The 27,528-nt window shown below is 60.9% G+C and overlaps 4 protein-coding genes across 13 annotated transcripts in view; 1 reads left to right on the forward strand and 3 right to left on the reverse strand.

Moving 5' to 3' along the window:
* Positions 1-258: 258 nt before the first annotated feature.
* TAGLN (transgelin) lies at positions 259-3,278 on the reverse strand. Of its 2 annotated transcripts, none has more exons than XM_036397452.1 (5): positions 3,187-3,278; positions 1,489-1,687; positions 1,192-1,369; positions 1,003-1,105; positions 259-785 (listed from the first exon to the last, which is right to left on the reverse strand). In XM_036397452.1, exons 2-5 carry the CDS (start codon positions 1,666-1,668, stop codon positions 644-646), a joined length of 603 nt encoding a protein of 200 aa, XP_036253345.1. In that variant the 5' UTR covers positions 1,669-1,687; positions 3,187-3,278; the 3' UTR covers positions 259-643. The 2 variants fall into 2 exon arrangements, with proteins under 2 accessions (XP_036253345.1, XP_054373071.1); XM_054517096.1 differs by having other exon boundaries at positions 3,183-3,206.
* A 1,044-nt stretch (positions 3,279-4,322) lies between these two features.
* SIDT2 (SID1 transmembrane family member 2) lies at positions 4,323-11,432 on the reverse strand. 5 transcript variants are annotated; one of them, XM_036397573.2, is made up of 27 exons: positions 10,988-11,432; positions 10,696-10,817; positions 10,321-10,482; positions 10,167-10,212; positions 9,974-10,075; positions 9,813-9,896; positions 9,558-9,669; positions 9,403-9,468; positions 9,205-9,298; positions 9,021-9,076; positions 8,763-8,774; positions 8,553-8,624; positions 8,391-8,465; positions 7,533-7,654; positions 7,389-7,462; positions 7,231-7,297; positions 7,022-7,095; positions 6,780-6,903; positions 6,564-6,681; positions 6,355-6,491; positions 6,169-6,277; positions 6,015-6,091; positions 5,867-5,913; positions 5,478-5,583; positions 5,255-5,365; positions 5,059-5,172; positions 4,323-4,977 (listed from the first exon to the last, which is right to left on the reverse strand). In XM_036397573.2, exons 1-27 carry the CDS (start codon positions 11,192-11,194, stop codon positions 4,915-4,917), a joined length of 2,553 nt encoding a protein of 850 aa, XP_036253466.1. In that variant the 5' UTR covers positions 11,195-11,432; the 3' UTR covers positions 4,323-4,914. The 5 variants fall into 5 exon arrangements, with proteins under 5 accessions (XP_036253466.1, XP_036253465.1, XP_054373086.1 ...); XM_036397572.2 differs by having other exon boundaries at positions 9,021-9,079; XM_054517111.1 differs by lacking the exon at positions 8,763-8,774.
* Positions 11,433-12,284: 852 nt separating this feature from the next.
* Positions 12,285-20,893, reverse strand: PAFAH1B2 (platelet activating factor acetylhydrolase 1b catalytic subunit 2). 2 transcript variants are annotated; one of them, XM_036397621.2, is made up of 6 exons: positions 20,808-20,893; positions 18,315-18,402; positions 17,725-17,814; positions 16,798-16,914; positions 16,432-16,554; positions 12,285-15,875 (listed from the first exon to the last, which is right to left on the reverse strand). In XM_036397621.2, exons 2-6 carry the CDS (start codon positions 18,393-18,395, stop codon positions 15,597-15,599), a joined length of 690 nt encoding a protein of 229 aa, XP_036253514.1. In that variant the 5' UTR covers positions 18,396-18,402; positions 20,808-20,893; the 3' UTR covers positions 12,285-15,596. The 2 variants fall into 2 exon arrangements, with proteins under 2 accessions (XP_036253514.1, XP_036253513.1); XM_036397620.1 differs by lacking the exon at positions 20,808-20,893 and adding an exon at positions 19,442-19,517.
* SIK3 (SIK family kinase 3) overlaps positions 20,359-27,528 on the forward strand; it is a 70,122-nt gene continuing 62,952 nt past the window's right edge. For 3 of the 4 annotated variants that reach the window (XM_036397616.2, XM_036397618.2, XM_036397619.2), the window contains exon 1: positions 20,359-20,549. The gene's annotated coding sequence lies outside the window, so the exon portion shown is untranslated. The remainder of the gene's footprint in view (positions 20,550-27,528) is intronic. The other variant, XM_054517063.1, reaches the window with a different exon arrangement.

Genomic DNA, 27,528 nt, shown 5'->3' on the forward strand with positions numbered 1-27,528 from the left:
CTCTGTGCCCTGGGGGAAAAGGGGCTGCTCCAGGCAGGGGGAGGCAAGGGCTGGGCCACAGCATTGGCAGGAACAGGACAAAAGCGGCTGTCATGGTTCAGCGGGGAGAGGGCAGAGTTTTCCAAGCCAGGTAGGGAAAATCCAAGCTTTTCCCGGGTTTGGAGGTGGCAGAAGGAGCAGCTCCCTTTTAGGGAGAAGGACTTGGTCTCTCCAGGCGCCACCAGCAGGGCGGGTGGCAGGAAACCTCACCAGGCCACGCTCGATGAATATAACCCTTTAATTTTGACAAAAACGAAGTACAAAACCGAGGCCAATTCTCTCTTCTCCCCGTTGCAGGGATCTCTGCGGCGGTGGCGCGGGGCTGGTGCGGGCAGGGCGGGCGGTGCTCCCGGGGTCCCACCCGAGGGTTCCGGCTGGCGGCGGGGGTGCGAGGCCGGGGGCTGCGGGGGCTGCCCGGGGCTCGGCGCTGGGGGCACGGCCCCGGGCCGGGGGCTGCGGCGGGGCTCGTGCGGCCGCTGGCGGGGCGATGGGGCTGGCGGGCGGATGCTCCTCAATAAATACCAATGGATGGGCGGCGGCGCTGGGCCGGGGGAGCGGAGACGGAGGTCCCGGCTGGGGAGGGCTGGGGGCGGCGCGGCAGTGCCTAGCTGATGATCTGCCGGGGCCGGCCGTAGCTCATGCCCGCCTGTGACGCTCCCTTGTTGGTGCCCATCTGTAGCCCGATGATGTTCTTGCCCTCCTTCAGCTGGCTCTCGGTGAACTCCCGCTTGTGCTCCTGAGCTTTCCTGCGGGGCACAGGGAGAGGCCGTGGGGCACCCGCACCCCCGGCTGCTCGGGAGCACCCCCCGATCCCCAGGAATGTCCCAGCCACCCTCCCTCCCTCCCCAGCTGAATGAAGGTCTGGCATCCCAGCTGCACGCGCTTCCAGGCACAGCAGAGCCGGCTCTGAGCAGCCACAGGACAAGGCAGTCCCCATGCCCAGCTCTGCACTCCCGCACTTACTTCATGAACCAGTTGGGGTCCCCGTGGTAGTTCCCGTCGTTCTTGGTGACTGCCAGGCTGCCCAGGGCCATCAGCGTCCTCTGCACCGCTGCCATGTCCTTGGCTGCCCAGGGAGAGAGGAGCATGAGGATGGGCACAGCACAGAGGGACCCCCTGGGACCCCCAACCCCGCCTGCCCCCCTCCCGCACCTTCAAACAGGTCCACGGTCTGGAAGATGTCTGTCTTGACCACGCCGTAGTCCTCGGCCGCCTTCAGGAACTGGGCAATCTGTTCCATCTGCTTGAAGACCATGGTGGGCGGCGCGTCGGGGATCTTGACGGGCTTGGAGCCGTCGGGGTAGAGGCTGTTCACCAGCCTGCTGAGCACCTGCCACAGAGGGGAGCCTGGGCTTGCTGCACTGCCCTCAGAGCTCCCTGTGCTGCCCTTGGAGCCCCCCATGTTGCCCTCAGAGCTCCCCACGGCCGCCCAGCCCCAGCCCCACTTACAATGCCGTTCTTCAGCCAGACCTGGAAGCCCAGGCGGCCCCGCTCGGGGCGCCCCACGGCAGCCCCGCACTGCGCCACGATCCACTCCACCAGCCGGTCCTCCAGCTCGTCATCGTACTTCTTCTCGATCTTGGACTGCACGTCCCTGCTCATGCCATAGGCTGGCCCTTTGTTTGCCATGGCTGCGGTGCTGGGAGACCTGGTGGCACGACAGGGACAGTCAAGCTGTGGAGATGCTGTCTCCTCTCCAGGGACCCCGCAGACACCATGGTGTCATCTGCCTGCTGCAGTGGGGACAAGCCCTTCCAACTCTTCCCTCGCCCTTCAGCTCCATCCAGGTGTGTTTGGAGGAAAATTCACCACCATCAAAATCTGCCCAGACAGACGGTTGGTGTCCTGGCAGAGATGCCTCATCCCCAGCTCAGACGGTGCACAGGAGCAGCCTCATCCCTGTCCCTTGCCAGCCCTTGGTTGGCATGGATGTCCCTGCTGTGACCCATGCCAGGATCCAGAGGGCAGGGTGACCATGTCAAGGCTGGCTGGCTGTGGCACAGTAGGGTGGCCTTGGCACAGCAGGGTGGCCTGTGGCACAGCAGGGTGGCTGGTGGCACAGCAGGGTGGCCGTGGGATGGCCTTGGCACGGCAGGTCCAGGAGCTGGGGAGGAGCACGGGTGAGGCGGGAGCAGCGGGAGCCGTGCCCGTGCCCTTGTAAGGACATGCTGCGGGCAGTGATGGCAGGTAGCCGGCTGCAGGCAGGCCCCGAGGGTGCCAGGGAGGATGCCAGGGAAGATGCCAGTAGGGAGAGGCTCTGGGAGTGGCAGCCAAGCCTTTGGTGGAGCTGGCATCGCTCCCTCCTGCCCAGCTCCTTGCTTGGCTGGGAGCCTCCGGGTGCCTCCAGGAGCAGTGTGGATGTCCCAGATCCACACGGTGCCTCCAGGAGCAGTGTGGATGTCCCAGATCCACACCCGGCCTCCAGTGGGCTCCTCCTGACCACGGGGCACCCCGGCTCCCGCGGGCTGGGCTGAGATCTGGCACAGCTCAGTGCAGGAGAGGACACGACCCTGCTTGCTGCCAGCAATGCAGGGGTGCCCCCCGAGCCCCGTGATTAATGTGGTGATACCCCACGAGCCCTATGGGCAGCGCGTGCCCAGACCTCATCATGGGCACATCCCATGATGCTACAGATGCCCCAGCAATCCCACTCCGTGCCCTGGCCCCACCTGGCTCGGAGGGGTCACCACGGCTCCCTCGGCCACACGGCGCTGCCTGTCCCCGGGCGCGCCAGCCCCGTCCCCATCTCCCGAGCACAGGGCAGAAACGGGCACTGGGGGCTGGAGCTGCCCCTCCATCGCTGCCCTGAGCCCCGCACGGCCCCACCGCGGGGACCCGCGGCTGCCAGCCCTGACGGGAACGCGGTCCTGAGAGGAGCAGCAGGACAGAACCTCGGCAGTGACCCCAGCCCGAGCGGGGGAGCCCGACCCTCCTCCGGGGAGCCGCATCCCCATCCCGGGGAGCCGCATCCCCATCCCGGAGGAGCGGAATCCGCGGCATCCAGGGAGTCGCAAATCGCAGTCCCGGGAGCGCTGCCTGTCCCAGGTACAGGGTCCCCATCCCGGGAGCAGCACCCCCGTGCCGGGGGCTGGCGTTCCCACCCCGGGGACCCTCCCCGCCGCCCCCCTCCCCCGCGGCAGGACTTACAAGCGGCTGCGGACGGAGCGAGGGCGATGCTCGGCGAGGGACCAGCGCACTGCCCCGCGGGGACCCCGACCTTGTGCTAAAAGGCGGGCGGCGGGACGGTGATGTCAGCGGGGCGCGGAGCCCGGCCCCCCCCAAACCCTCCCTCCCGGGGCGCCCGGCCCCGCAGCGCTCCGTGACTCCATCCCAGGCACCATATTTGGGGAAAGACTCCGAAAAACCAGCGACGAAAGCCCGCGCTGGAGCATTCCCCGCGTGCCTCCGCCCCAGCGCGGCCGGGGCCAGGGCGGAACCGGGCCGGGGGCTGATGGAGTAAATCCTTTTATAGCCAGGCGGCAGCGCCGAGGGCTCCTGCTCTGACTTCATGGCTGGTTTTCCCGTGTGCTCACCACCGGCCGCGCAGGGTCCCCCCCGCGGGGACGCTGCGGGGCACGGGTGACACCCACGGGGTCCGCCCGGGGCTGCCGGGACCGGCGGCGAGGCCGCGGCATCCCGCGGGCACCGCGCCTGGGCAGCCCGCACGCAGATGCCGGGATTCCCTCTGCCCCGCGGGCACCAGCTGGAGCGGGTCAGGGCACAGCGGGGCACGCAGCAGACCTGGCACCGCGCTGCGAGGATGCCCCAGCTCCCCGGGCATCCCTTACCCACCTGTGGGGCTGCCAGTCCCCTCGTGGCCCACAGGTGGGCTGGCAACGGCGGTTTGGAGGCTCTTTTGGCAAGGAATGGTCAGGTATATAGTGGATCATCGATTACAGAACAGGCTCCTCTAGGTGGGTTTGGGGCACCACCAAGTCCTTAAGAGTTTTAGGCATTGGTGCTCGTAGTTCTCAGGCCGATGCCTTTAGCAGGGGTAAGCATCAAGATTTAGGGCCAGGCATAGTGGGGTAACTAATCCCAGCTTGGGCCCTGGCTTTCGTGGAGTCCAATTAATCATTGTTCTAAGATCTTCTTTGATGTGAAGGCCTTATTGGCATCTTGGGCTTGTGACAGCTCAGTTGCTTTTTAACCTTAGCTACTTGGATAACCCCACCCTCCCCACATGCGCTCTGCAGGGCAGCATTTCCCAGCCCCTGCAGCATCTCCCCCCTCCCAAAACCCTGCGGGGAGAAGGGACCCCTGGCAGGCAGCAGAGGCACGGGCAAAGTGCAGACACTTTAATGCGAGTCCCTTCCCAGCAGATCCCCGCGGGGAGCGCGGCACCTCGGTGGGCAGTGATGGGGACCCACTGTGGCCACCCCTCCTGGGACACTCCTGGAGGAGACACAAGTGGGGCCTCTCCAGCTACTGCCACCACCGTGCTGGCCCCACGCACCCCCCCTCCCACCCACTCGACTCAGGCACTGAAGAGAGACCCACACCCACGTGCTCGGGGGGCCACGGGGCTGCTGGCACGGCGCTCGCCCCAATCCCCCCCGTGCCCACGGGCACACGGACACGGAGCAGCAGCAGCAGCAGCACTTTTCCAGTGTCACTTGCCACAGAGGACGGATGCTCTGGTGGCCCCCCGGCCCCATTTTTGGCTGTGACGGGCCCAGGGATGGGCACGAAGTGCCTGGAGGGACCCGGCTGTCGGGGAGGAGGCAAACCAGGACCCCAGGGCTGTGTGGGGAGGGGGACAGAGTGGCTGGCAGGACCTGCAGCGCAGACATCCCTCCCCAGGGGCGGGTGCCCCTCCCGGGGCTGCAGCCGGGCGTTTGGCACGGTCCCAGGGCAGCGGGTGGCTGCAGGCTCCTAGAAGACGTAGATCTTGTCCCGCTGGACACAGTCCAGGTCATCGTCCAGCGTCAGCAGCACCTGTGGGGTGAGGGCAGTGAGGGGAGCAGGCACTGGTGACCTGGGGACAGCGGCTGCCGTGCCAGTGGAACCAGCACCTACCAGGAAGGAGCCGAACATGGCGATGGAGGAGAGGAAATGCCAGATGTCATGGTCGTCAAAGAAGTCGAGCAGGATGCAGTCACGGTTGTGCTCCCGGGATTCAGCTGGTGTTTTCTGCCGGGCACAGGGCCAGCGTCACTGCTCCTGCCCGTGGCCACCCTGCCCACCCCGCCGCCCGTGCCACCCTCCTGCTCACCTGCCAGGTGCTGAGCCCCTGGAAGAAGAAGAAGAGGGCGAAGCCCCAGACCACAGAGGTGCTGATGATGCAGAGCAGGGGGATGAGCTTGATGCGCTCGCCACTGCGGAGCTGCGGGAGAGGCCGGGGTCACCGTGTGGGCAGGAGCTGGCAGCAGTGCCCACCCCTGCCCTGCCCTGCCCTGCCCTGCCCTGCCCGTGGGGGCCAAGGGCTCAACTCCCACCTTCATGATAATGTAGAAGGCGAAGTAGAGGAGGAGGTTGCAGATGCCGATGGCCAGCAGGTAGGAAGCAAAATCATTGGGGCGGACAATGAGGCCGTAGGCAGCGCTGGGGAGGCAGGGACAGGCAATGGGGTCAGCCTGGGGGTCCCCCTGCCATGCCCACTGTCCCCAAAGCATGTCTGCAGCCCCCAGGAGATCAGGCAGCACGTGGGGACTCCGGGGTGCCACAGCTGCAGGGGGACCTGTCATGCTGGGCTCACAGCTGCCATGAGCTGCCAGTCCCCAGCCCAGCTCCATGGAGGGATGGCAGTGCCACAGGAGAGAGGTGGGGGCAGCAGGGATGGGGAGAAGCAGGGTGGGATCTGCCACGTGCCCAGCTCTGCACTCACAGTGACCAGTTGATGATGTTCCCCATGACCAGGAGCACCATTCGGTCCTGCAGAAGAGGAGGGGGCTGTGAGGGGCTGGGGGAAGCTGCTCTGGGGGGGCTGCCAGGGACGGTCTCTGCAGAGCCGGGGGCCCCGTGCCAGCACTCACCACGTACATGGGCCCGCTGCACTGCCGCACGCAGTCCGTGTACAGCACGTGCAGGATCCTGCGCAGGATGCCCGAGTCTGTGGGGACAGGGGAGGTGACACAGGGGGGCCACCACACTGTCCCCTCCCACCTCGCTCCCGGTGCCCCTCCTCACCCAGCTTCCAGCGCCCCATGTAGTACAGCTGGGTGCTCAGCAGCAGCGTGGCCACGATGTGGATGACGGAGAAGACGATCCAGAAGGCCGTGTTCCCCTTCCCAAAGACCTGCAGGGCGAACGGGGGGGCGGGCAGTGAGCCCTGGGGGCAGCCAGCCCCCCTCCCTCAGTGCCCACCACACTCACCACGCCCACCACGGAGAAGAAGATGACGAGGGCCAGGCAGGCGTAGGCGCTGTAGGCGCTGGCGTTGATGTCCGGGTGACGCTTCTGGTAGAGCTTCAGCATGCAGAGCCCCGCAATCATGTACATGAAGGAGGTGTCTAGGGGGGCACAGTGGTGAGAGGGGTGTGGGTGGCCCTGCTGTGGGTAGAGGGGACCGGGGGGGCACTCACCGAACTGGAAGTTGGTGTAGTTGGGGCAGACGTGGTAGCAGGCGCTGAGCAGCCCCTCCATCATGAGGGCGGTGCCCATGGCGTAGAAGAGCCCGAAGTGCTTGGGGATGCCGCACTCCTGCGGGGCAGAGGAGAGGCAGGGAGGGGAAGTGGAGGGTCCCGGGAGTCTGAGCCCCCCCAGGCAGCTGGAGCCCCCCAGGCAGCCCCGTCCCTCACCAGGGCGTGGGCGTCGTTGCGCAGCAGCGCGCGGTTGTAGTTGATCTCGCGCTGCAGGATGATCAGCAGGAAGAGCAGACCCAGCAGCACGTAGCCCAGGTTGCTGAGGATGTTGTTGAAGGCGCTGCGAGGAGCCGGTCCCAGCGTGGGTGCTGTGAACCCCCTCCCTCCCTGGGGTCCTGCTGCAGCCCAGCCCTGGGCACAGGGGACCCCCAGCCACCCTCCACCGGCCCCCAGCCCACCTGAGGTTCCCCAGCGGGTGGGCGCACAGGAAGTTGTAGTAGCAGATGTCCTGGTTGCCAGTGACATTCACCACCTGTGGGCACGAGCAGGGTGAGGGACACAGGGGGCTCCCAGGGACGTCCCCACCATGCTGGGGAGCTCGGTTTGGGTCTACAGCCCCCAGAGCTCCCAGAGAGGAGCCCCTCACCGCTGCCCTGGCCACACTCACTGTCTGGTAGGTGATGACGAGCTGGATGACGGGCAGGGCGTAGAAGACAGCGATGGTGGCGATGTTCCTGGGAGAGGGTGGGGCTGTCAGGGGGCCCTGCTGTGCACCCCAGGCTGGGACACTGCTGGGTGCCCCCCTCCCCACTGCCTCCCACTCACCAGAAATAAATCTGGTACTTCTTCCGCAGCACCCGCTTGTCCTTGCGCGCCAGGTCGGCCACGCACAGGTATTGCTGGAAGGAGAGGGGGGTCAGGGGCCTGCCTGGCCAGCAGGGACACGCTGGGGCTGGGGGGGACACGCACCTTGGTGCGGATGACGTTCTTGTCATAGTCGATGTCGGCCAGCGTGTCGTAGTCGTCCTCCTCCACGGAGCTGAGCGAGTCCAGGCGCGGCCGACTGGCCACGTTCTCCAGTGACCGCTCCCCTGTGGCCGGGCCAGGGCCATCAGCAGGGCCCCAGGGCCATCAGCAGGGCTCCAGGGCCATCAGCAGATCCCCGGGGCCATCAGCAGATCCCCGGGGCCATCAGCAGGGCCCCAGGGCCATCAGCAGTTCCCCAGGGCCATCAGCAGAGCCCCGGGGCCAGCCCGCCTTGGTGCCCACCCCGCAGAACCCCAATCAGTCCCAATTAACCACTGGGCTGCCTCCCTGCCAACTCACACTGGGGACAGGTTTCAGCTCCCTACAGCCCTGCCCTGGGGACAGCTGGTGGCTGTGCCCACATGGGCAAGCATTGCCCCATGTCTGTTCCCCGGGGCTCTGCCACGCTGGGGAACACCGAGGGCCAGGGGCTCTGCAGCCCCGCAGGTGCTGTCCTTGCTCTGAGGGAGGGGAGCGGGGGTTCTGTGCCCTGGGCACAGCCTGGGGCTGGGCAGATTTCGCCTTCATTGGCCCGACCCTGCCCAGTACCAGCATCTACCCATGGGAATGCTCAGTGGCCTCGTCGGGGCGGAGGGCGTGCGCCGCTTGAACTGCTCCTGCCCTTCAAAGGAAAGCCAGAGTTACTGAAGCAGAGCTCCCTGAGGTGTGTCACAGATGGAAACCCCACTGGGGGCTGCACGGAGGGGCCAGCAGCCTCAGGACCCTTCCCAGAGATGGAGGGGACAGAGCCAGGATGCCAGCGGGCACGAGGCTCCGCAGGGCTGCGGCCACACAACTCACCCACGTAACTGTAGGAGACTTCTGCTGAGCCCAGGCTGTCTGTGATGCCCTCGGTGCTGCTGGAGGAGCCATTCCCTGCAAGGACAAGGACAAAGGACAGGCAGAGGCTGGGCACAGCCCATGGGCAGGGCTGAGGGACAGGGGACAGTGTGTGGCACTCACCGAAGGAGCCGTAACCATAGCTGTCGTAGGGGCCGTGGTTCAGGAAGGAGTCGGGGATGCTGCGGGAGTGACCTGTGGGACAGGAGGGTCCCTGTCACCCTGTGTGGCACCCCTCACCCAGGGCTGCAAGGCCATTGGGCACACAGCAGCTCCCACCACCCCTGCCCTGGCACGGAGTGAGCTCAGAGCCAAGGACAGAGCTGCACCTACCCAGGAGTGATGCTGGGAGTCCCCGGAAAGCCACGAGAAGAAAGAGATAGACCTGGTGAGATGTACAGCCCCAGCACAGCCCTGCCAGCCCCACAGCAGGGACCTCCCTGTCCCCCTGACACTGGGATTTACCCCCAGGGACTCAGGGGGATACTCCTGCAGAGGCAGAGGCTTTGCCACAGGCTCAAGAGGGCAGAACAATGAGGAATTCCCCAGGCAGAGCCCTCCATGCTGCTGGCTGCTGCCTCCAGCCCTCACCTGTGTCCAGGCTGGGCGAATCCATGGCTGCCAGGAGCCCCTTCCTCTTGTGCTGCCTGCTGAGGGAAGTGGCTCTCAGCCCGTCTGTGACACTGCCGGGGTGAGGGGACACGGCCCCAGGGTCCCCAGCAGGGCTGTGCCCACGGGCTCAGCACCCACAAGGGCAGTGACACCCAGCACTCACCGGCAGCTCTCCCAGCAGGCGATGAGCAGCGTGAGGATGTAGAAGGAGAGGAAGATGCCGAGGCAGAAGAGCACACTGCGCACATAGGCCTCGGCTGTGCAGAGCCAGGACAGGCCCTCAGCAGGGGTGGCACCTCAGGGGCCCTGCCATGGGTCCCCACAGAGCACCCCCAGCCCCCCCAGCCCCTCCCAGACTCACAGGTGATAGCGGGTGACACCATCACCTCCAGTGTCTTCTGCCGGTTGTGCTGATCCACGGGCTCATCTGGAAGAAGGCAGGGACAGGGCTCAGCTCTCTGCCCTGTCCCCAGCTTGTCCCCACACACAGCCCACAGTGGCAGCCCCACTGCAAACCTGGAGAGGCGTTCTTGGACAGGGGGTAGTAGGGCAGAGCCCCCCCACATGCCTCGTCCTCCGTCTTCACCACCACCACCACGTAGAAGCTATGGCTGGGGAAATCCTTCTTCTGCAGCAAGAGATGGGGGTCAGCAGAGCCCAGCAGGGGATGTCCCACGCCAGACGTTATCCCAGGGACGTCCTTTGTGGGCTCTGGCAGCACCAGGCAGGGCCCAGGCACAGCTCAGCCCTGTGGCATAGCCCTGTGCACACCTGCACTGTGATGGCCGCCTTCTTCGTCATGGTCTGGTACATCCCGATGAAGGCCACGTTGTTGTCCAGGTCGTAGACAGGGCACTGCGGGGGCAGAGGGGCCGTCAGCCCCCCTGGGCACCCCAGGTCAGCCAGAGAGGAGACCCACTGCCCAGACCTACCAAGATGTCCTGGATGGAGATGACGGAGCAGGGGAAGGCCATGGCTGAGGTCACCTTCACAATCACCGAGTCCACTTCCTCGGGGAACTCATACTTGAAGTACTGGGGGGAGAAAGGGCCCATTGCTGCCATGGCGGCCACGCTCCCCTCCTGGGCGCAGACCCCCTGTGCCACGCCGTGCTGGCTGCCTCACCTGCGGCTGGGCGGCCGTGGCATTGAAGCTGAACCTTTCATTGGTCCTGCAGAGAGCACGGGAGAGGTGATGGGTGGAGAGGAGAGCCCACAGTCCCTGCAGCCCCTACAGGCAGCAGGCAGGGAAGGGGACCAGGGCGCAGGGCTCCCCTCACCGCAGCACAAAGTTCTCCACGCGGGTGACCCGCAGCTGGTAGGAGGTGTTGAGGGAGAGCGTGGAGACATCCACGTAGAAGTGCTGGGTCTCCACCTCAGCCTTGGTCTGTGGCTGGCAGAGCGTGCGGCTCACCTCCTGGTACGCGTATTTCCGCTGGTACCTGGGCAGGGAGAGCCCAGGTGTGTGCCCAGCCTCCCCTCCCAGGGACCCCTGAGTGGGGCATCCCAGCCTGGGGAACTCCTGCGTGGGGCATCCCAGCCTGGGGAACTCCTGCGTGGGGCATCCCAGCCTGGGGAGCTCCTGAGTGGGGCATCCCAGCCTGGGGAACTCCTGCGGGGAAAGGAGGAGTCCCTGCCCGCCCCCTGGTACTCACAGGCCCCGGAGGATGAGCGGCACCTGGAAGGAGACCACCGCCTCCTTCTGCCTCACCACGAAGAGGACGGGCTGGTCCTTCTGGTCCGAGAGGACATGGACCGACACCCGCACGCCCTCGGTCTGCAGGGACAGGGGCAGCTGAGGCGTTGGCCGGGCAGGTCGGGCCGCGGCGGCTCGAAGCGAGGGCTGGACTTTGCTCGGCCGCCGTGGCAGAGGCTGCCGTGCCCGGCGCACCCCGCAGCCGCCCCGGGCACGGTCAGCCCGCGGGGGACGCGACCACCCCGGCTCACCCTGTTCCTGCGGACGCTGTGGTTGAAGGCGTAGATGTTGAGCAGGTTGGCGTGCACCCAGTCGCTGTAGGTGGTGTTGAACTGCGCTTCCTTCTCGTGCACTTCGCGGTCCCCGTGGGGCAGGGGCTGGGGCCGGACGGGCGGCGGGGGCAGCAGCGCCCCGGCCAGCAGCGCCCAGGCCAGCACGGCCGCCCCGGCGCCCGACATCCCGCCAGCATCCCCGGCCAAGGTCCGCGGGGCGGGACGGCACGGACGGCACGGAAGGGACGGGTCGGGACGGGACGGGACGGACGGACGGGGCGCTCAGCCGGGGCGCGCCCGGGCGCGCTGCGCCATGGCCGGGCCGGAGCGGTGCCGGGCGCGGTGCGGGGCTGTGCCGGGGCGCGGAGCCGCTCCGGGCCGATCCCGGTGCCGGTCCCCTGTCCCCTTCCCGTTCCGCACCGCGGTAAACACGGACCGGCGGTGACGTCAGCCCCGGCGCACGCCGAGCGCCCGGCCGGGGAAGTGACGCGGCGGGCGGGGCGGGGGGACCGGCCCGAACCGGGGGAACGGCCCGAGCTGGGGGAACGACCCGAGCCTTGGGGACCGGCCCGGACCGGGGGAACCGACCCGAACCGGGGGATCGGCCCGAACAGGGGGGATCGGACCGAACAGGGGGGATCGGACCGAACAGGGGGGATCGGCCCGAGCCCGAGGGACCGACCCGAGCCCCAGGGACCGACCCGAGCCCGGGGGAGCGGCCCGAGCCCGGGGGAGCGGCCCGAGCACGGGGAACCGGCCCGAGCACGGGGAGCGACCCGAGCCCAGGGGGAACGGCCCGAGCTGGGGGCACCAGCCCGGCCGGGAACCCCCATCCCAGAGCACTGAGCTCCGTACTCGACCCCGCGGGGGAAGCCCGGCTCCATAGGGAACTACACAAGGGATGCCCTGTCCTACGGGGCAGGCCCTGTCCCATAAAATTCCCCATAAGGGAGCCCTGCTCCATATGGGACCACATAGGGGCAGCCCTGCTGTATAGGGGAGCCCCTGGCCATATATAGGACCCCGGCTCCCAAAACACCCCCCAGTTCCAGCCGTTGCTGAGCCTCCTGCCTCCAGGCCTCTCTCCAACAGCTCTGTGACCTTTCTATCCCATTTTATTTGCCTGCAGCTGGGGGTTTGATTTAAAATCCCCCTCTGAAGGAGCTCAGCCCCGTGTCACCTCACTCAGAGCCACTTCCTGGGCTGGCTCTGACATCCAGGACCGCTGCCAGCTTCCTGCTCTGCTCCAGGGGACAAACGCCACGAGACAAGGCTCTGCTGCTATTGTGCACTTTATTTCTCCGGGCCCTCCTGTCCCTGAGGATCCCACAGCTTGGACAGTCTGCCCATGGTTTCCAGGTGCAGGTGGTGGCGCTGGCGGCAGATGGGACAACCTCAGGGACAGACATGCGGGAAGAGAAGCAGAATTCCGGCCGACTCCTCGGCCCTGGTGGAACTCGAGTCGCCTCTTGCAGGATGGCTGTGAGCGGGATTGCGTGGGGATGTGCATTCCCTGTTTGTTCCAGGGCCATTTGAGATCGATCTCCCGGGAATCCAACACAGGCCGATGTCCTGTCGAGGGCCAAAATAAACCAGTCCCCTTCACCTGCAGCACCGTGCTCACAGGTTTGGGTGCAGCACCCAGATCTGCACGGGGAAAGGAGGAAAAACAGACAAAACCAGCCCGAAACGGAGTGGGAAAAGCAGGAATTAAACGAGGAGCAAGGATCTGGCTGAGCACAACTCCCAGAGGCGGGGAGGACCCGCAGTGGGAGCTTTGGCAGCGCCTGCCCGGCCCCATGGAGAGCTCCAGGAGTGACCAGGACAGGGCAGGAGACGGCTGGGCACACACACACACACACAGGCTGCGACACAGTGGGTGAAACATTGACATTTATATTGAAATATGCACTAACAGTGACTTCTACCAGCCGATGCATTTTTGCCAAAGCAGAATCACAAAGGTTGTGTCCCGGGGAAGGCTCAGGGCAGCGGGTGGGCAGCAAGGGGAGGTATGGGGGCCTCCCTGCTCCTGCCTCACCCTCCCCGGCACCTCACAAGACTCTGTCATTTCACATCTTTTGTTTGTTTTCCTCTCTGCTGCATAAACACAAAACTGGACACGCTCACTCAGAAGAGGCCACAGCTCCAGCCCAGCCCTGTCCCGAGGGACATCCAGAGCTGGAACTGGATTTTTCTCACAGGAGGCACTCGGATTTCAGCACGGGGTGAGCAGGAGGCAGAGCCCCTCTTGCCCACCACACCTCTCAGGTGAGCAGGGCAGTTTCCTGCCAGGCAGCAACAAGCAGAGCTGAGAGCACTGAACCAGCACAGAGCATGGCACCTCAGCAAGCCAAGCCTAAGCAGAGCCAGCAGAGCCTCCCTGGTGATGCCAGAGCCTGCCAAATTCCCCGGGCCACTCGGCACCCTGCCCACGGGGCTGGCTCACAGCGAGCACAGGGTGCTGAGCAGTCAGAGCTTTACTGCAGAGTACATTCCTGGTTAGCATCGCTTCAGCCAAATGCAGCAGCAGCAGGGAGGGAAGGGAGCAGGGGTGCAGAGATTAAACTAGCCCACGGCCTTTTCTCACAAGCCTGGAGATGGAAAGCTCTCAGGGAGCAACAAGGGTTTTATCCCAGCTCCCTGAGGGGGCTGGGGATGGGATAAACCCTTCCCCAAGAACTCTCCACCTGCACTGTACTTTTAACATTTGATTTTCCACTTGCCTTTCCCCAGTATTTCCAGCCAAAGCTCATGGGAAGCACGAGCAGTGCTCTCTCAAAGCCTGCCCTGCAAGGCCGTGGAGCTCCAGGGAGCAGCACCCCTGGTCTGGATCATGGGGGTAGGATGTGATCCCTCCTCTCCCATGGCACTCTGCAGCTCCCTGTGTCTGATCCTGGCCAGGGGAATGCTTCACCTTTCCTTCATCTGTGTGTAGATCACATATACTGGAAACAAAACACACACTATGCATGCAATCCAGGCAGGAATCCTGCTATGATCAATCCTACAGGAGGAGGGGGATGAGGTGGGACGTTAGGGGATTCCTCAACGCTAGGTCAGAGTTACACACCAGCCCTTGGCTACAGCAAAGGGCAGACAGACTATGTACAGTACCTATGGGCTTCAGCAAAGCCACCTGACACCTGAACCCCTCCCTTGGAGCACAGAGTGAAGCTCTCTGTTCCTCCCAGGATTACCTGCCTGGCAACCCACAGGAAGCACAAACCCAGCGTGGCACCAACTGAGCTCCAGCTCCAGCAGGTAAGGCAGGGAGGAACAGACTTGGTTTAAGATAGGTTATTTGCAAGTTATCAATTCATCTAGGGCTCTGCCTCTCGGCTCCAAACCGCTTCTTTCTGGAAGAGAAGCTCTGAGTTTGAAATGAAAAGTTGTTTTGCTACAACCAGCCCTCTGAACTACAAACCAAACCAAAACCGCACTGAGCCACAGCCCTTTAGGAGGGCACCTGCCCCTCTGGCTCCCTTGCTCGAGGTGAGGAGCAGTGTCTAGAGCAGGAGAAGCTACATCTTAACTCCACTTTTTACTCTAAGAGGCCGTAGTTGCTCAAATAAAATGTTTATACAAGTAAACCAGTAGTGATAAGGAAATATACACCTTGGGATCTGTAAAGCTTCAGAGTGATTTAGGCCTTGCAGCCAGGGGCTCTTCATGTGGGTTTGCTTTAGAAAAAAAAGGATGTAACAGTCATACTTAATAAAAAAATAGAAAAAAAACTGCGAAGAGCCCGGGCACCTCAGAGGGATGTCTGTCAGTTCCAGAGGAGTGAGGAAGTGACTGCCAATTACTGGATCATTAAAATCCTACACTGAGCAACTGCTAAAAGCCAGCAACATCACAGGCAGCAGGAGCAGGGGCCAGCAGCAGCACCCAAATGGGAGCATTCCCAGGAGGGCTGCGTGGGAGGAAGGGAAGGTGCCCCCGCTAGCAGGACTGGGGAAACGAGCACAAGACAAGCACTGGGGAGTGTTACACGAGTTCAGGTAACTGTTTGCTTCTTTGAATTTCTGAATTCCAGTTTCAAGCTGCTTCAGAAAGGAGTGAGAAAGCAACACGTGTCATTTAACCCCCCTTCAGTAAAACAAACAAACAACAAACAAACAAAAAAACCCCAAAACCGCCTAAAAGGTGGAACCGAGTTTGGAAAAATGCATCTGTTCTGGCTTTTGCAAGTGGAATGTGATTCTTGTTCCCAGGCAAATACACAGAGCACGATGGCTGCAGCCAGGAGCGGGCTGTCGGACAGGCTACAGGGGGTCTAGGACAACCACGGGGCAACAAGACATGAGAGGGGCACAGAGTGACAGTCCTGTTCTCGTTTCAAATGAGGAATGGTTTAAAAGTAAAACTCTTCTTCAGCTAATTTCCTCCTGCAATAAAACCAACCCAGCCGGCCCTCGTATGTACAAGAGCAGTTAAACATGAGCCTTCCCCCTCAAAACACTAGGTACGGACATCCGGTAACATTCTACAATGGAAAGTGCTTTAAGAAAGAAGGATTCTGTAGTGCCAGTGACAGAACTGATCTGATGGGCTGGATGATGCTCTCCACGCTGACAGCAGCGACTCAGGCCAGGGCAGCTCGTTTCTCCTCGGGGGTCTCCTCCAGCAGCTGCATGATCAGTTCGTGGAGGGGCTTGCAGACCTTGGCGTAGCCCCCGCCCGTCAGGTGCAGGAAGTCGAACATGTCGTGGTAGGAGATGGTGCCATCCGAGTGCACGAAGCCCACGTCCACGTCCAGCAGCTGCACGTTGGGCAGTTTGGGCAGAGAGGCTTTCAGCAGATGGTTCACCTTGGCGTTCTTCTGCCGCAGCGGGTTTGGCTTCTCTCCACGAGGTAGCAGGCCCTGGCACGGGAGGAGGCAGAAAAGAGCTTTGATGCTCTGATGGCATCAGGAGCCCTGCTTTCCCTTCCAATTCAGGCTGCCTGTCAAGACTTAGGATGTCTGTGACAAGAGGACATCATCCCTTCAATCAGAATTTGTCCATTCAGACCTAATGTGAAATGCAAGTGAAGGAGCCAGATGAGCTCCAAGCACTGACTGGCAGGGAAACTGCTTTCTTTTACTTTAAATGTATCAGCTTGTGCTCTTTCCATACACTTTCAGCTCCTCAGCAAGACAGGCGGCAACTTCCTTAGGACAAGGAAGCCAACTAGGATTCCCAATGCCAACTGGGATTTGGGCACCTATTTTCCTCTTCACAGGGGAAACATTAACATTGTAAGTGGGATAGTTACTGGGAATGAGTCCACCCAGCTCTGGAATGGCCAAAGGAGGGCTCCTGCAATGCCAAGGCAGTGAGGGGAGGCACAAAGCAGAAGGCAGATCAGGGGACTGCCCTCCCAGCACCATCCAGTGACTCCCAGTAAGGCAGAGGCACAGCCCAGGAGCAGGGACGTACCAGCACAATCACTTTGGCCTGTGGCTGCTGGGTGTTTATCAGGCGCACGATGGCCTCAATTCCCCCTGCGACTTCTTCTGCTGTGTTTTCGTGGTTATTTGTTCCAACCCAAACAACAATGACCTGCAAGGAAAGAAAAACGTTTGCAGCTTTTCCAGAGGCAAGTGGTAACAGGGCTGATGACCCTGAAATCCCTGCATAAACATCATCTGTGGCCAGAGAGCTGCAGGGAGAGTCAGGCTCAAGAGTTCAGCCCTGGGGCTGGCACTGCCCACTGCCCTCAGGGAAGGCACTTGTGCCAGGCCTGCAGCTGCAGGGGACCTTCACTGCACACCTGGATACCCTCACTAGCTCTGCAGCTCATACCTTGGGTTTAATGTTCTCCAGTTCACCGTTCTTCAGTCTCCATAGAACATGGCCCGTGGTGTCTCCACCAATCCCAAAATTCAGTGCATGGAGCGGTGAGAAGAGCTCTCGCCAGATCTGCAAGCAGAAACCAACATGCAGCTTCAGAGCAGCATCCTGCCTGTGAGGCAGAGACACCACACGGGTCCTCAAGGTCACTGAGGGCAGGCACGAGCCCTGCTCTGAAAACTCTCTCCACAAAGGGCACTTAGACAAGAACGAGGCTTTATGTGGAGTCAGAAGAGATGGAGCTGCTGAGGTTCAAGCTCTCAGACCTGGCACAAAGGAAGGAAAGGTCTCTGGAGCAGTGATTTGCTGCACTCATCAGAGCCCCAGAGCGCTGATCTACTGCAGACCATGGTGTCCCTAAGCACAGGGCCTTTGAAGAAGGAGTCTATGACCTGATTAAATCCTTCTCTTCCCCAGGTAACAAAACTAGAACAAAGGGAAGCAGCTCTTGCAGAACAAAGCTGCTCAGCTGCCACCACAGCAGAAGAGAACTCTTCTTTCCCTCAATAATTTTAGGGAGGAACCAGTGGAACAATGCCCCTGGCACCCTGAATTCTACAGGGTGCTAAGTGTGTTCTGGCCATGCCAGGTACAGCCACAGGGAACTCCATGGCCCTCAGGAGGCTGAGATCTGAGAGCTGAGGGGCTGTGCACGTGTGCCAAAATGCAGGCAGCCGGTCCTGGCCTCAGAGGGGGAGGCAAAAGCAGCCAGGTAAAGCAGTGTCCAGGCCCTGGGGAGTTCAGGAAGCAGGGCAGGAGGGCCTCAGGAGACAGCAGTGAAAACGGGAACAGTGGAAGTCATCAGTGGTACACATGATCAGCCACTGGGTTAGAGAGAGATGCTCCAATTGCTGCAAGCCTCCCTCCCTCCCTCCCTACCTCGTACTGCTGTAGCAACTGCACCATGGAGTCCCCCACGAAGAGCACGTCGGGCTCCTTGTCCTTGCAGTCCAGGACAAACCGATTGTGCTGCCAAAGAGAGGACAAGGTGAGCTCCAGGTGACACTGCCCCAGGGCATCCACCCCTGCTGCAGCACAGGGACAGCTGCCCTGCCAGTTCCCCCCGCCATGCCCTCCAGCAGCCCTGCTGGCATTAACCCCTGAGCTGCTGGACACTGCCCCCAGCTCCACAACCCCGTGAGGATCCCGGGTTGGATGGAACTTGGCGTGGTTTAGTTCATGGCCATTGCTCCTTGTCCTGTCACTGAGCATCACTGAGCAGGGTCAGGCCCCATCTTCTGGAGATTTTGTGTGGATTGATGGGATCCCCTGTCAGTCTTCTCAGGACTAACCCAGCTCAGCTCCTGCAGTCACTCCTCATCAGAAAGATGCTCCAAACCTCTCTTTGCCCCATCATGGCAGGACACACAGGTGTGACAGCTGCCAGCTCCAGGCTGTTGTGAACTCAGGGTCCCAAGTGTAGCCTGGCCCAACACCCCCCCATAAGGAGGATCCCCTGCCAGCCTTACCTGTGACATCCACCTGTCATCTCCCTGAATGTCCTCAGCGGCGTGTGGGACTGCTGCCGGGTTGGAGTCCCCCATGCCCATCCTGTTCCTGTGGGAAGAACAGTTCACAGCCACTGCTCCAGCAGCTCCCACAGCAGCAGGGCTCGCAAAGGGCTGCAGGAATCTGCTGCACACAACTCCTGCCTGCTCCTGTGCCTGCTGGCAGCTGGCTGGGAACAGCAACACGGATGTTGCTCCATGCCAGAGTGACTCTGCAGCACACGTTCCCCTGGAGCCAGGCCCCGATGGATGCCCCAGCACAGAGAACAAAGCCCAGCTCCAAGGATGCTCTGCAGCCCCACACCTGAGCCATGAGGCTTTAACAGCTCAGCAACAACGGCTGAGACTCCCAGGATAAGTCCCTATTAGTGCCCAGGGATCCAGCTTACAGCTGCTGAGCTGCACAGTCCAGGTGGATAATCTGGCTCTGGGAGCAGAGCAGCGTGGTGGGATTGATCCCATTGATCCCAGAACCATTACAGTCGGGAGGGGTCTCTGGAGATCACCCAGTCCAGCCCCCCCTGCCAAAGCAGGGCCAGCCGGAGCAGGTGACACAGGAATGCATCCAGGTGGGTTGGAATGTCCAGAGAGGGAGATCCCATCTCCTGGGCAGCTGTTCCAGTGCTCTGCCGCCCCGCAGGGGAAGAAGTTCCTCCCCACGTTGCGGTGGAATTTGCATTTTAGTTTATGGCCCCTGCTCCTTGTCCTGCTGGTGGGCATCACTAACGAGAGCCTGGAACCATCCTGTGGTGCTCCCTGGAGATATCTGTGCGGATCGATGGGATTCCTTTCTCCGGACTGGCCAGGCCAGCTCCCATCTCCCCATCACAGAGATGCTCCAGCCCTTCATCATCCTCGCACATCCCGGACGATCTACAGCGGGAAGAGCAGCGGGACGATGCTTCCCGCGGCCGCCGCTCGCAGCCCCCCGCGGCGGGCCGGGCTGGGCTGGGCCGGGCTGGGCTGGGCCGGGCTGAGCAGGGCGGGTTCCCCCCACGGCCCCCTCCCCTTCCTCCTCCCGCTGTCCCCGCGCCCCGGCGGTGCTGGCGGGCGGGCGCCGCCCCGCCCCGCGGTGCCCCCGCACTCACGGCGGCTGCGGCTCCTTCCCCCGCGACTCCATGGCGGGCGCGTCCCCTCCGCTCGGCCCCGCGCCTGCGCCGCTTCCGCTTCCGCTTCCCCGCGCGCGCCCCGGCCGCCGCTTCCGCCCCGCGCTCGCGGAACTCCCGCCCCCCCCGCCGTGACGTCACTGCGGCGCTCCCGTGACGTCACGCCGAGGCGAAGCGCCACCCAGGTGGGGGGTGATGGAGTCACTCCCTGATGGAGTGATGGCACGAGGAATCCTTTTCCTGTTTATCGTGGGTTTCACCCTAAAACCGCGGCACCTCCCGCCCTTCGCCGTGACGTCATTCTAATGCCCCTGACGTCATTCTGCCCTGCATGTGCGGGGTCCCTGATGTCCCTACAAGGAGTCATGTCACAAGAACAAGTTTCCAGTCACCGTGGGTTCTGCCCCAAAACACAAGCAGCTCCCTGGCCCCGGGGATGTACCAGATAGGGCGGTCTCACCATGACATCATTCAGCTATCCCCACTGGAAAGTGACGTCAGACTCATCTCCCATATCTCACTGGTTTCTCCCCAAAATCGCGGCACCCACGGCCCACCGCAGCCTCTCTCCATGACGTCATTCTCCTCCCGAGATGACGCGTGACCCAAGTGTATGTGACCGGGGGAGGGGGGCCTGTCCCTGATGGCGTGACGTCACGCGCGGCAAGTTTCCCATTTCCCGCGGGTTTCTCCCCAAACCCGCAGCGCGCTCCTTGCTCTCCCCTCTGTCCGCCGCGCGGGGGCGCCCTCCGCGGCCCGCGCGCCCGTGACGCGAGCGGTGACGTTAGAGCGCCGCCCCCGTCGCCATGGCAGCCGCCCGCCCCCCGGCGCCCCCCCCGCGGATGAGCTCACGCGGTGCCGCAGCCCCGCGGGGGGGTTCGCTCCGCGCGACAAGATGGCGGCGGCGGCTGCGGCGGGAGGAGGCGGCGGAGCGGGGGCTCCCCCCGCGGCCCCCCGGCTCTCCCCGGCCCCGCCGCCCCCGCGGCCCCCCGGGCCCGCCCGCATCGGCTACTACGAGATCGAGCGCACCATCGGCAAGGGCAACTTCGCCGTGGTGAAGCTCGCCACGCACCTGGTGACCCGCGCCAAGGTGAGTCCCCCGCGGGGGTCGCGGCGCCGGCCCGGTGAGCGGGGAGCGAGCGGGGAGCGGCCCCGAGCCCCCCCTGCCCTGGGCGGGCGCTGCCGGGGAGCGGGGCCGCTGTCACGGGTGACACGGGTGTCCCCGCGGGTCCCGTGGCTCCGGGATAACGTGGAGGTGGAGCGGGGGGGATGCTCCCGCGGTACCCGGGGATGCTCCCGGCGAGCCGGGGGGGCGCGGAGGGCAGGTGGGGGACAGGTCGTTTCTTACCGAGACGGTGGGAATCGATCGTGGCCGAGCCCTCAGGGCCGTGGGAAAGCGCAGGGAGCAGCGCGAGGAAGGAAGGGCCTCCCGAGGGAGCGGCGGATCCAGGTGGATCCAGGTACGGCCGCGCTGCCAGGTGAGCCCCGGAACACGGCGGGAGATCCGGGTGGATCCCGGCACGGGCGAGCCCCGGAGCGCGGCAGGAGATCCTTGAGGAGCCGCTCTGTTGCCGCTGTGCTCCCGGTGGTGCCGGTGACACCGGGCTCCCGGGCACGGCTCGTGGTGCTGCATGCAGCAGTGCCAGCCCGGGGCGGCCCCGGAGCTGCGGCAGGAGCGGGGCTGGCACGGGCAGGCAGCAGACAGGCCCGAACCAAAGCCCTGCGCCTGCCCTGCGCTTGGCTCCGCGCTGGCTCCTGGAAGCGCTGCAGAGGGAGGATGGTGTTGGCTGGCCTTGTCCCTCTGTCAGTTCCTGGGCTTGTCCCTCTGTCAGTTCCTGGGGTTATTCCTCTCCCAGTTCCCGGGATTTTCCCTCTGTCAGTTCCCGGGGTTGTCCCTCTGTCAGTTCCCGGGGTTGTCCCTCTGTCAGTTCCCGGGGTTGTCCCTCTATCAGTTTCAGGGATTATGCCTCTCTCACTTTTGGGATGCCCCTCTGTCACTTTCTGGGGTTTTCCCCTCTGTCAGTTCCAGGAGCAGCATTGTTTTGAAACAGGAGGAGAAATCCGCCATCGCCTTGGTTTGTTGGAACTCTGGCTCTTTGCCCGGATAATAAGATGAAATTAATTTCAGGGGCTATTTAAACATCAGTTATAACACCTCCTGGACAGTTCTTTTCAGAGCTGGGCTGTATTTGCCTGCCCTGACAGCTATTTTGTGCCTGCAAGTGCTCGATGCCACAATTTAACCTGCACTTGAGGTGCTCTGTGCTGTTGTTCTCCCCGTGATGAACCTGAACCTTGCTGAGAGTAACAGGGTGATGGGTTCAGGTGCTCCGAGTGCAGGGCACTGACCCCTCTGAGTGGAGATCATTCCTGGAAAATGAGGGATCTAGCTCCAAGCTGCTTTCCTGTTCCTGTTTCCAGACTGCCTCCTTGGGTCAAGGTTTCTTCTCAGTGGTGCTGACGCTGAAGTTTGCAAAACACCAAACCAGAGACCATCTTTTGTGCAGGAATAGTTGATTTTGTCCAAAGAACAGCAGAGTACGCACACACATTTTGTCTGGAAATTGTGTTACGGGTTTACAGGGCCAAGGCTGGATTTTGCATGTTGGCCTTTCGTGATGGAAGGGGACACTAAGCTTGGAAAGCTTTGCTTTGCAGCAGTGTACACTCATTCCTACTGCCCTGGAATGACCGAGGGTGGGCTGTGGAGTTCAGGAAGCAGCTTTCTGGTGGGATGGTGAGGTGCTGGGGACTCTGGAGCAGCGGCTTTGACCTGCAGCACCTTCCCTGCATGGAGGAGACCCAGTCCCTGTCCCTCTGAACTCTGGGGGCTCCCCGAGCCTGGGGAAATACCTGTGCTGGAACAACTGCCATCTGTTCGGCTGAGCTGGGATAGCTTGGAGCTGAAACTTGACCTGGAAGCTTTCTTAAGTCCGAGGTCAGGTTTCCTTTCAAATCCCAGCCTCTGGAGAGGAGTGCGAGTGAACGGATTGGATTCTGCTTGCAGACCCTGAGCACTGTGGCCTCAGTACTTTTCCTTCACTGACAGAGCTGTTGCTGTTGGCTCTGGGAGAGGAGTGGGGAAGGAGAAAGGAGCTGCTTGGTTCAGGCTCTGGGACTCATGAGATTAGAGGGGAGGCGTTGATGTAAATGCATTGGAAAAGCCAAATCCTTATGGGGAAGCGTTTTTGACTGGCAGCAGAAATACAAAATAATGCTACTGCGAGCTTGTCTTCATCACAGTTACACTTTTAACACTTTGACTTAATGGAAACAACTTGGAAGCGAGTGAAACCTTGGCAAAATGGTCCCATTTAGGCATCTGAAAGAATTCTTTGATCACGAAACGCAGGCGCAGCCCGGTTGCTGCCTGTGCTGGCAGCCCCTTCCTGAGGTGATCCTGCTCTCCCAGTAGTAGCTGCGTAAGAGAACCGGGCAGCTCAAATATAGCCACCAAATCCCTGCACAAACTTGACCCCGTGTCACGTTCTCTTAGAGAAAAGCGGGTTTGCTCGTCACGGCCCCTCCTCGGGAACCGCGCTCCTGCACCATCTCAGACGGAATTCCGCTCTGAGTGTCTGTGTGAGCTTGGAAATGATGTACCCCGTGATTTGGGGCCTTTTCCAGAAGGTGGAACTAGTGATGGTGTGGGCTGGTGTCCATTGCTGAGCCTGGCGTTAGAGGTGGTCTGTGGATGGGTGTTGGATCCTGTTTTCCTTTCTGACGGACATTTACCAGGTCAAGTGGACTTTGACATGACAGCTCGAGATAAACAGCTGGAGCATTCCTGGCTTGTGTTCCCTTTTCCCTAAAAAGAGAAGCGGAGGGTAGTTGGGTCCTGGTCTTAATGGACTGAGATTTTCCTGGCCCTTGGGAAGCTGAGCACTGCATTTGTTTAGAGAGAGGAGCAGAGCGCCTGGCCCTGCTGGGCTGGCACGTTCTGCTGACACCCAACGTTGCAGTTTACATAGAACTGCATTTCAGGAGCTGAATGTGGGTCAGCAGTGCTGGGGACACTGAGGAAGGGGAATGTTAATCATCCCAAAGGGCAGGAGGCCTGTATTCATAATTGTCTCCGCTGGAGCCGATGGAATAGAAGGGAACAGTCTGCAATTTACGTATTAACCAAGGCAGCAATTTGCATGCAGTCCCTGCCCATGCAAAGTTGGACTCTTGTGCTCTGTCAGAGCTGCTCTGATGGCTGGGCAGGAGCTGGAGCCACTGCTCTGACCTGGATGAATTGGGCACCTGTGGGATACCTTGCTGCATCCCTCCTTCTGTCCCCCTTCCTTTGTCTCTTCTCATCTTCTACAAGAAACCCTTGTTTCTGTGCTAAAAATCTTCAGAGTGACCTGCTGAATGAATTGTTTTCCACAGAATTTCCATTTATAAATCATCCAAGTGACTTCATTAGAATTCCAGCTCTGTTCAGGCAGTGGGGTTGTTTTTAATGCCACATTTTTTCACGAGGGCTGGTCAGGGAATGTTGGTGAGTGTGCCAAGGAGCACATACCTTATGTTCCCATGCCCTTTGGGTGCTGTGTCTGAGTCTTCAGGAGCTGTTAGGGCTGAGGAGGACAGAGGGACGCTGTGGTCGCTGGGCACTGGTGAGAGCTCTCTGCTGTCCTGGTTCCATCCCTTCCATCAGCTCCATGTGGCTGGAGATGCAGCTGGGGCACGGAGCAGCACATACCTGCTGTGGCTGCACTGCTCTCACTGAGTTTCACTGGGAGATAGGAGTCACTTTCGTGTCCATCTTCCTCTTGAAATGGGATTGACAGTCCTGGGAGAACACAGCTCCTGCCCAAGTGCAGTGATCTTCCTGCTGTGCTGCCTTCTCTTCTTGAGGGCTGGTTGTCAACTTAGGTTTGAGTTAAATTTCAGTAATATCTGGATGGGCAAAGCTCAGAGCATGTTTCACTTGCTGTCGTGAGATCCTGTTTAAGGGGTACCTGGAGTTATTTTAGTGGGTAGTCACCCAAATCCACGTTGCTTTAATCCTTGGCAGAACACAGCCCTTCTACCAGCACAAGCACTGGAGAAAGGCTGGAATTGAGCTGATTTTTATTGAGGTTTTCAAGGAGCTAAGCCTTTTCTGGAGAATGGGAGGCAGCTCTGCCCTCACTGGGAGAGGACATTCCCTTCCATGAGACAACAGGCTTAATGTCTGTGGTTTGTCTTTGTGTGAGTTGGAGTCATCAGTGGAACACATTTTTCACCAGAGTTCTTGGAGGTGGGCAGCGTGGCACTGGAACCCAGGATGAAGAGCAGGCTGGCACTTCATGGGGAGTTGGGCTTTGCTCTGGGAGTGCTCAGGCTTGGTTTGGTTTGGCACACTGGGAATGCTCAGGCTTGGTTTGGTTTGGCACACTGGGAGTGCTCAGGCTTGGTTTGGCACACTGGGAGTGCTCAGGTTTGGTTTGGTTTGGCACACTGGGAGTGCTCAGGTTTGGTTTGGCACACTGGGAGGGCTCAGGCTTGGTTTGGTTTGGCACACTGGGAGTGCTCAGGTTTGGTTTGGTTTGGCACACTGGGAGTGCTCAGGTTTGGTTTGGTTTGGCACACTGGGAGTGCTCAGGCTTGGTTTGGCACACTGGGAGTGCTCAGGTTTGGTTTGGCACACTGGGAATGCTCAGGCTTGGTTTGGCACACTGGGAGGGCTCAGGCTTGGTTTGGTTTGGCACACTGGGAGTGCTCAGGTTGGGTTTGGTTTGGCACACTGGGAGTGCTCAGGCTTGGTTTGGTTTGGCACACTGGGAATGCTCAGGCTTGGTTTGGCACACTGGGAGGGCTCAGGCTTGGTTTGGCACACTGGGAATGCTCAGGCTTGGTTTGGTGTGGCACACTGGGAATGCTCAGGCTTGGTTTGGTTTGGCACACTGGGAGGGCTCAGGCTTGGTTTGGTTTGGCACACTGGGAGTGCTCAGGTTTGGTTTGGTTTGGCACACTGGGAGTGCTCAGGTTTGGTTTGGTTTGGCACACTGGGAGTGCTCAGGCTTGGTTTGGTTTGGCACACTGGGAGTGCTCAGGCTTGGTTTGGTTTGGCACACTGGGAGTGCTCAGGCTTGGTTTGGCACACTGGGAGTGCTCAGGCTTGGTTTGGTTTGGCACACTGGGAATGCTCAGGCTTGGTTTGGTTTGGCACACTGGGAATGCTCAGGTTTGGTTTGGCACACTGGGAGTGCTCAGGCTTGGTTTGGTTTGGCACACTGGGAGTGCTCAGGCTTGGTTTGGCACACTGGGAATGCTCAGGCTTGGTTTGGCACACTGGGAATGCTCAGGCTTGGTTTCACACACTGATCTCTGTGCGTGGGGGCTCCAGGCCTTGCCTGGGTTTCTCTGCTCCGATGCAGAGCGCTCTCAGCCCAGAGGGTGGGAGAGCCTTGGTGGCTCTCTGTCCTGCTCTGGCCGTGCTGCAGCGAGCACGTGGCTCTGGGCTGACTGAGGGCTGCTCCCTGCAGCCAGCTTGCCCGTGTGATAAGCCCCGTGCCAGCGTGCCCTGACTCATCGGCCTCGTGTCAGATGGGATTGTTCAATACCGGTGCCACGCGTTTTGTAATGACCCACACCTGCTCACCTGTCATCAGTTATTTTCTTTTGCAGTGTTTGGTGGTGCTTCACCTGTCCTGCTTCTTATTTCTCCTGGCCATAAGGAAAGCCTCTGCTGCGGATGGCTAATTCCTCAGGCAGCATGATCCTGCTGCTCACAGGGCCTTTGTTCTCCTCGCTTGTGTGCTGCAGGAGAGTTGTATTTTAGTTCTCATTTGGTGGGGAGACTTAGCAAAAGCCTAAAAGCTAGAAATGAACTTTGGCTAAGCAGAGTTGCCACAGTCAGGATAAGAGGGAATATTTCCTAAAACCTGAGAGAGCCATTGCCTATATCAACTGTGGGCTGAAGTACTGACATTTTATGTTTCATTGCAATGTTTTTCTTGCTATAGCAAATAACATTTGATTTCCGAGATGTTAATGCCAGAGCATGATTGAATTGTAGACCAGGCTCCTTCTTGAGATGCTAACAGGTGGAAACAGGAGAGCCAGCTGACCGTGAGCAGGGTTGAGCTGGGGGGCCTGTGGCATGTGTCCTGAGCCTTTCGGGGCAGGGAGAATATTCTAAGAGAGCCAGGATAGTTAATACCTACCTCTCAGCTGTGTGGCTCTTAGCTTATCTGGGGGGTGAGGTGGGTACAACTTCTGTACCTCTTCAACCTGGCTGCCTCCCACCTCCTCTCTGGAGTCCCTTCCTCCTGAATATTTGCTGTCCCAGAGCTTTGGGGCTGCTGCAGCAGGAGGCAATCCACACCTGATGAACGAGGTGGGGGCACCTTTGGGCAGGTACAGAGGCTGCCCTGTGAGGGAAAGCCACTGACAGGAGCAGGAGGAGGAAGGGCTGTGACAGACAGGGATCAGTGTCTCTTTTCCAGGAGGGTCTCACAGAGGTTTGGTGAATGCTGCAGAGGCCTAATGAGGGTTTCTAGAAGCTGTCTCCTCATTTGTGTTTGAAGGAGGAATTACGTGAGAGGGAAATCAGGAAATGGCAGTGTGTTGCTGGGAGACTGGGCTCCTTGGGTATTAGACATTTTCACAGAGAAGCAGCTCTAAGCTCCTTTTTCCCTTGTCCTCTCCCTGGGTCCTGTATCAGCCCTGTGCAGTGGCTGTACAGGGTGCTGCCCCTTCTTGCTCTCACCAAGACGATTGCATAACAGCTCTGTGTTTATCCCCTTGAAAGTAAAGCTTTGGGAAGTTGCTCCAGCGTTGCCAGCAGAGTAGAATTCACAGTTTGTGGTGGAAGTTCTCCCTTCCTTTCTGGCTGAAAAGATTCTCATGAGAGTTGTGAGTTCCCTGTGTGACCACGGCGGGTCTCGTGCTCTGCACACCCCCAGCAAGATGCTGCATTTAGCTGAACCTGCACCAGCAAAGGTTGGACTGGCTTGGAGCTTGCACAGGTTTAAACAGAGCAATTTGGAGATTCTCTAGTTAAGCCATTGTACTCATTTGATGCATTCAGGGCCTTTCTGCTGATCCCAGGCCAGGGGTTTAATATGCTGTGTTAACACTTAAATGAAGAA

Source organism: Molothrus ater, chromosome 22 (assembly GCF_012460135.2).
Source record: "Molothrus ater isolate BHLD 08-10-18 breed brown headed cowbird chromosome 22, BPBGC_Mater_1.1, whole genome shotgun sequence".
Classification (NCBI taxonomy): Eukaryota; Metazoa; Chordata; class Aves; order Passeriformes; family Icteridae; genus Molothrus; species Molothrus ater.

Bases quoted from the DNA above. Each gene is read 5' to 3' on its own strand.
- PAFAH1B2 (XM_036397620.1), bottom strand. From the start codon at position 19,473: ATGGAGTCGCGGGGGAAGGAGCCGCAGCCGCC. The intron at 16,915-17,724 runs GTAGGGAGGGAG...TTCTGCTTGCAG, and splicing joins AGTTGCTACAGCAGTACGAG to ATCTGGCGAGAGCTCTTCTC. The intron at 15,876-16,431 runs GTACGTCCCTGC...CTCCCGTGCCAG, and splicing joins AGGCCAAAGTGATTGTGCTG to GGCCTGCTACCTCGTGGAGA.
- TAGLN (XM_036397452.1), bottom strand. From the start codon at position 1,668: ATGGCAAACAAAGGGCCAGCCTATGGCATGAGCAGGGACGTGCAGTCC. The intron at 1,106-1,191 runs GTGCGGGAGGGG...CTCCCTGGGCAG, and splicing joins GACCGTGGACCTGTTTGAAG to CCAAGGACATGGCAGCGGTG. The intron at 786-1,002 runs GTAAGTGCGGGA...TGTGCCCCGCAG, and splicing joins GACCCCAACTGGTTCATGAA to GAAAGCTCAGGAGCACAAGC.
- SIDT2 (XM_036397572.2), bottom strand. From the start codon at position 11,194: ATGTCGGGCGCCGGGGCGGCCGTGCTGGCCTGGGCGCTGCTGGCCGGG. The intron at 6,904-7,021 runs GTGGGCTGGGGG...GGCTCCTCGCAG, and splicing joins CACCCGCTGGGGAACCTCAG to CGCCTTCAACAACATCCTCA. The intron at 5,914-6,014 runs GTGAGTGCTGGC...CCTCTTCTGCAG, and splicing joins GCAGCGGGCCCATGTACGTG to GACCGAATGGTGCTCCTGGT.